Raw genomic sequence first — 6,244 nt, 5'->3', positions numbered from 1 at the left:
ATGGGAACAAATCACAAAAAAACCTCAACAATTGAAATGATGTATTTCATTAGACAGAAACCTTGATTTTTCTGCCAGATCTACTGGAACTAAGTGCATTTAAATAACAGGCTCCAGCTTAAAAAAAATGGCACTTTTGTCCTCCTTTTGACCCAATATAAAGCCCATAGAGCTTAAAAACAACAACAAAAAATATTTATATATATTTATATATATATGCACTGCTGCAGATGGTCAGTCAATTTCCCCCTACAAAAAAAATGCTGCAAAATGCAGAAAAACCACATTTAGGCTCTATTACATTTACAAATACATACATAAATATATTACATACAACAGCAAACCAAAAAGAAAGCGGGCAATATTCACAAGTGAGAATATGTTTGCAGTTTTCTCCCCGCACAGACAATTTGGCTGATCACAGTTGTTTTCTTTTGTAAAATATACTTCTAATAAACAGTGGGTTGAAGGAATGGACACAAGCCCACTTCTTTTTTAAATTCTTTTTCCTTCCACACGCACTCTTCTGAACTTCCAGAAAGTAAAGGTTTCAATTTGTCCAGTACGGCGAACTGGCGTAGGCAGTTTTGTTAGCCTGAGACTTTTGCTGCATGGCATTTGACTGACTGCGCTGTCCTGAAACACCCTGTGAAACAATAAGATCACACAAATTGTTATTTTCTAGAAGGAACATGGGAGGGGAAATTCTTATATGGCTTATTACCAGCAACATTTACGTTATTGTTCTGAAAATGATCATAAAGAACAGCCTACTTACCTTGGGTAAAAGTCTTTCGCAGAATACTCACCTTGTGAATAACCCCAGGTACCAAACTGTACTCTGAGACCGCAGAAATCCGCTCATGCATTGATAAGTGGCAATATGCAGGTTGGCATCTGGTCCGTCCATCCCCGAAAGTGATGTCAGAGCCACAATATAACTGCCATCTTTGCATGTCAACGTCAGTCTTTCTGATATCTATATGCGCCAGATGCAGAGCCTTACTAATCAGATTGTGACCACATGCAGATCCCTAATTTGGCGCCTTTTAGAATGGAGCAAAATAGTCCATTCCACGGAAAGCAGAAGGGTGTGGGTCAGTGGGGAATCTGTTTAAACACTAGAAAAAACGCTACCAAAGGTGATTAATTTGTTCTGATGGATACTTCTAACAGCAGATTCCTCGCTTTGAGAATAGATATCACAGCAGTACCTCTACACACGGTGGATCTGTGGAAAGGCTCAGACCAGGAAATCTTGATGACTGAAAGGCCAAATTACCCCTTCCACCGGCACTCGATATCAAGGCAGCAGTGTTTTATGAACATGTCAAGCAACACCACGTCACAACATGGCAGCTACCGAGAACAAGCACTCTGCATTCCAACACAGTGGTAACAGCTTCCGCTGTGGTGGAATGAACCCGCAAGTATCAAGGAGATTGTTTCTTAACGAGTCGGTCTCAGATCTTTATGCAAAGGACGATTCAGCTAGAGATGGTCCGTTTTTGCACAGATCTTTCCTTCTTTGACCCAGGAAACCCCACACAGAGTTAATTAGCCACCTAATGGTCTTTGGTACGATTTATGTAGGATGAGGTGCACCGAAGAACGCTGGAAGGGTGATGCACTGTCCAATGCTGCCGGAGTGCTAAACACTAGCTGTCTGGGAGGAAGATGCTTCAGCTCTCCTATGAAACGAGCAGACGTGAAGACAATGAGGGACACAGCCTTTAACGTTAGCAACCTCAATGAGCAACTGTGCATTGGCTCCAATGGGGTACATATCAGGAATGTAGGAACCGGATTGAAGTCTAAACGGGGCATCACTAAATGTTTTGGCAGGAAATAAGTTGCTTACCTTCTGTAAGACCTTATTTCGTAGAGACATGATCTAGCCCTGCACGCCGGTAGGCGAAGTTGGTTGGCTCCGCGTGACATTGTCAGCATCGTCTATGCCGTAGTGACGTCTGTGTCACCTATATTGGCTCCACCGCTGCGTGCAGACGTCAGTTACTGTAAGAATGTAGGTTTTTTTATGGCACAGTTGCCTCCACCTTTTGCCAGTGTGTTTAGACTGTAGTACACTGGGATCCTGCTAACCAGGTCTCCAGTGTCTGTGTTCTCTCCCCTAGATTAGTTGGTAAGTACTTTTCACACCTCACAATTGGCATACGGGTGTACCCTTGTGAGTCCTCAGCATATGGTACGAAGGTACCCAGGGCTTTGGTACACCAGGGGTCTTCCATAGACTGCAGCATGTATTATGCCACCAATGGGAGCCCATGCAAACTGTGAATACAGGTCTGCAATAGCCATCTGTGTGAAAGGCAGCATGCACCTTTCACAGCAGATATAAGGTTCACCTTATATCCCAGTCACTGCACTTAAAACATATAAGTCACCCCTAAGTCAGGCCCTTCAGTCCAAGGGCAGGGTGCATGGCTCTTAAGTTTGTGGGTGCCCCTGCATGAGTAGAGGTATCCCTACAAACCCCAGACTCCATTATCTGGGCTTTGTAAATGCAGGGAAGTCATCTTAAGGTATGTACTGGACACTGGTTCAAGTGTTAGTTGCATGATACCTTGTACTGAGGGTTGAGGGGTCTCCTCTAAGGGACCGCCAATTACTACCTGTGTAGCCTTGCAGGGTCTATTTGCCAGCCAGTGCAGCAAGTGAAGGCAGAACAAAGGAGTTTCTGTAGAGGAGAGGTGTCACTACCTCTCCTTTAGAAATAGGTGTATCTGGGCTAGGGTGAGGGTGCTTCAAAGTACCTCCAGACTGCTTTCATGGGCACATCTGGTGCCCTACTTTTATAAACCGGTTTACTTTAGTGCAGGAGCCCTTAGCGTACGCTCTGGTGTGAAACAACACGAAGGACCGGGGAGTGACCCCCCCCCCCACCCCCTCCCCCCCATACCCAGCTCCTCCACCGGGCCCAGAGCTCTACAAGGTGGCCACTTGATTCTGCCCTCTTGCTTCCAAGATCAGAGACCCCTGGGAGCATGAGTGGTCAGTTCATGACAACCCCTGATAGGTGACTCACTGCAGAAGATGTCCAAACCCCTTCCTGGGTTACTTAAAGGATCTCCTGAGGGTGGGTCCCTAGATTCGTCTGGACAAGGATTCCGCTGCATGTCTCATCTTCAGGATCCTCCACAAGAATATTTTGCTGCTGGACACTGCTGTTGGGTTGGGCCAGACTCAAGACACGACTGCTTCTGGTAGGATGCCTCCTACTGCAACTTGGTCTCCGTGCTTTGTAGCCGTCCTGCAGCCTCCAAGGCTGTACATCTTCCAGGGTCACAAGGACCCTTGCAGTCGAAATCAATAGCGTCGCTCCTCTCCAAAGCAAAAAGAAAAGGCCTATTCCCTCAGCACCCTGGTTCAACAAATCCCTATATGAAGAAAGGAAGCACCTAAGACTCCTGGAGAAACAATGGAGGCAAGCACCCTCCACCGATAATTTGGCTACGCTTCGTTCAGCAAGATCCAAGTACCACAAGCACATCTTCCTTGGGAAAGCATCACACTTCAGAACCCTCCTTGACTCAGCCAAAAATAGACCCAAAAAACTATTTGACCTCATCAAGAATACTAACTACTCTCCCCCAACGTCCAAATTGGAGGATTCTACTAAGAAAGCTGCTGATTTCGCTGTATTCTTTGACGAAAAAGTGAAATCACTTGTGGTTCAGGTTGCTCATCCTACCCCTCCAGAGGAGCGCAAATCTCTAGCCATTTGGCAGAACTTCGACCCCATCTCTGAAGATGTCCTCCTCAAGTGCATCCTCGAAACAAATCCCTCCAACCACTCGCTCGACCCCATCCCTAGTGCCATTGCCATTGACTTCTATACCCATTCTCTTCCCTATTGGACCACTCTGGTCAACCTCTCCCTCTGTCAAGGCTCCCTTCCCGTTCCCATCAAAACTGGGCAGGTCACCCCTCTGCTTAAAAAACCCACTGCGGATGCGAATGACCTCAACAACTTCCGCCCCATCACTAACCTACCCTTTCTTGCGAAGATCACAGAAAGATGTGTTGCGAAACAACTCTCTCGTCATATCAAGGACAATGATCTTCTTGACCATCTTCAGTCCGGCTTCATCCAAAACTGCAGCACTGAAACTGCCCTGCTGCAAGTGATCGATGACACGCTGCGAATACTAGACTCGGGGGGGATCTTGTCTTCTAATTCTCCTTGACCTTTCGGCAGCCTTTGACACGGTCAATCACAACACTCTCCTCAACACTCTTCAACAGAGAATGGGCATGGAGGGCACTGTGCTTAAATGGTTTGCTTCTTTCCTTTCTGTAAGATCCCAAATGATCAAAATAGCGGACAGTCTTTCATCTCCTCTGGCGGTGGGTCAAGGTGTTCCCCAAGGCTCTATTCTTGCACCCACATTGTTCAATCTCTATTTGGAACCTCTGGGAAATCTCCTAAGTAAATCTGGGGTCAACTATCATCTCTACGCAGACGACACTCAAATCTACCTCAAGGTTGCCTCCACTCACGATCTCTCCGTCCTAAGCTCTACCCTCGACTCCATTCAAAATTGGATGTCAACACATCAACTGATTCTGAATCCCTCCAAAACTGAATTACTCCTCCTCTCCTTCTCCTCCCCCGGTTCAATCATGGATGGACCAGATGAATCTGCTGAACAACAAACCCATCATTGTCGACAGCGCAAAATCCCTCGGTGTCATACTCGACACAAAACTCAATCTACTCTCCCACATTAATTCAATTGCAAAGTCTGCCCGATACCAACTGCGCCTTCTATGGGGGATTCGTCGCTTCTTCCCGGAGCATGACCTTAAAACCCTGGTCCAATCGCTGGTCCTCTCTACACTGGACTACTGCAATTCTCTTCTGACTGGCCTCCCCAAATCCCACCTATCCCCCCTTAAGTCTGTTCTCCATTCAGCAGCTCGTTTCATTTATGGGGCCAAAAGAAGCGAATGTTATCCACCCTCCGCTGGCTTCCCATCGAGGCTAGAGCTATCTACAAGACTGCTGGCATCACCCACAAAGGCTTGCACTCCTCCTCTACGCGCTACCTGGCGAATAAACTGAAACTCTCTGGAGGCTGTAGACCATCACGAAATGCGGAAAATCTACTGCTGGAACCCCCCATTTTCAAGAAGGAAAGATCGATGGCCCAATCTTTTTCAGGCAGCGCAGTGAGAGTCTGGAACTCACTTCCGCCTCAGCTCCGGACCACCACCTCCTCCCAGGCCTTCAAAACTGACCTCAAAGTTCTCCTCCTTCAAAGACACTTCCAAATGTAATCCATGCCCTCCCTATTATCTGAAGGAAGCCCTTTTAATTATTGAAAAATCTACTTTACATGACTTTGGAAGTGTCCTCCCAGTGTGTTCTTGTGGTTTGAGAGTCTGCCATTTATTGCAGTACTACCCTACCTGTGTTTGGGACTCATGTGTAACATGCACCCGTCACTTTCTCTTGTAACACACTGTTTTCTACCTCTTAAATTTGTTTGTTTTCGATACCTGCACAAGTGCCACCAGTGCCCACATAACGTTTGTGCTTGAGTGTCGTCCATATATTACAGTATTTTACCTCTATGTTTAGTTTGTACGCTTTTGTAACCTGCACACGTCACTTTTTACTCCTGTAATGCACCGTTTGCTACCTCTTGTATTTTGTTGGCTCACGATTGTCACTTTTGTAATGCACCGTTTGCTACCTCTTGTATTTTGTTGGTTCACGATTGTCACTTTTGTAATGCACCGTTTGCTACCTCTTGTATTTTGTTGGCTCACGATTGTCATTTTTGCGTCGTTTAATGTAACGTTTGCTTTTGTATTTTGCTCACTTGTAATGTTCTCATGTATCAGTTCTGTTCCTATTGTGAAGCGCTCTGACACCTTCGGGTAAAGTCCGCGCTATATAAAAACGCATAAATAAATAAATAAACTCTGTTAAGGACAACTGGAAGGGACCTCCCTTGGAGTGAAAGAGTCACTTCCCTGTACCTGCAGGCACTGTGACCAAAACGACCGGCGTATGGATGCTGCTGTCCCACGGACTATCCAAGGCTCTACAACACAGGTGGTGGTTTAATGGCTCTCCTGAGGTCGGACCAGTCTTCTCTTAATTTGGAAGGCTGTAATCCCTTATGGAGCTGCGGGAACTGCGTACCCTGTGCACCACGTCTATTTGCTGTTGCCAAGGCTTGTTGGCTCTCCAGTCCGGAGGTCTTTGTGCTCC

At 46.4% G+C, this 6,244-nt stretch overlaps 1 protein-coding gene across 5 annotated transcripts in view; it reads right to left on the bottom strand.

Annotated features, from left to right (window-relative positions):
• Positions 1-412: 412 nt before the first annotated feature.
• UBAP2 (ubiquitin associated protein 2) overlaps positions 413-6,244 on the bottom strand; it is a 1,803,012-nt gene continuing 1,797,180 nt past the window's right edge. For 4 of the 5 annotated variants that reach the window (XM_078674719.1, XM_078674718.1, XM_078674717.1 and 1 more), the window contains exon 28: positions 413-646. In XM_078674719.1, coding sequence (XP_078530845.1) covers positions 551-646 — 96 coding nt within the window. In that variant the 3' untranslated portion in view covers positions 413-550. The remainder of the gene's footprint in view (positions 647-6,244) is intronic. The other variant, XM_078674721.1, reaches the window with a different exon arrangement.

The sequence above is a fragment of the Lissotriton helveticus genome, chromosome 2_1, assembly GCF_964261635.1.
Source record: "Lissotriton helveticus chromosome 2_1, aLisHel1.1, whole genome shotgun sequence".
Lineage (NCBI taxonomy): Eukaryota > Metazoa > Chordata > Amphibia > Caudata > Salamandridae > Lissotriton > Lissotriton helveticus.
The sequence above is the reverse complement of the archived record's forward strand: the minus strand, read 5'-3'. Positions and strand labels throughout refer to the sequence as shown.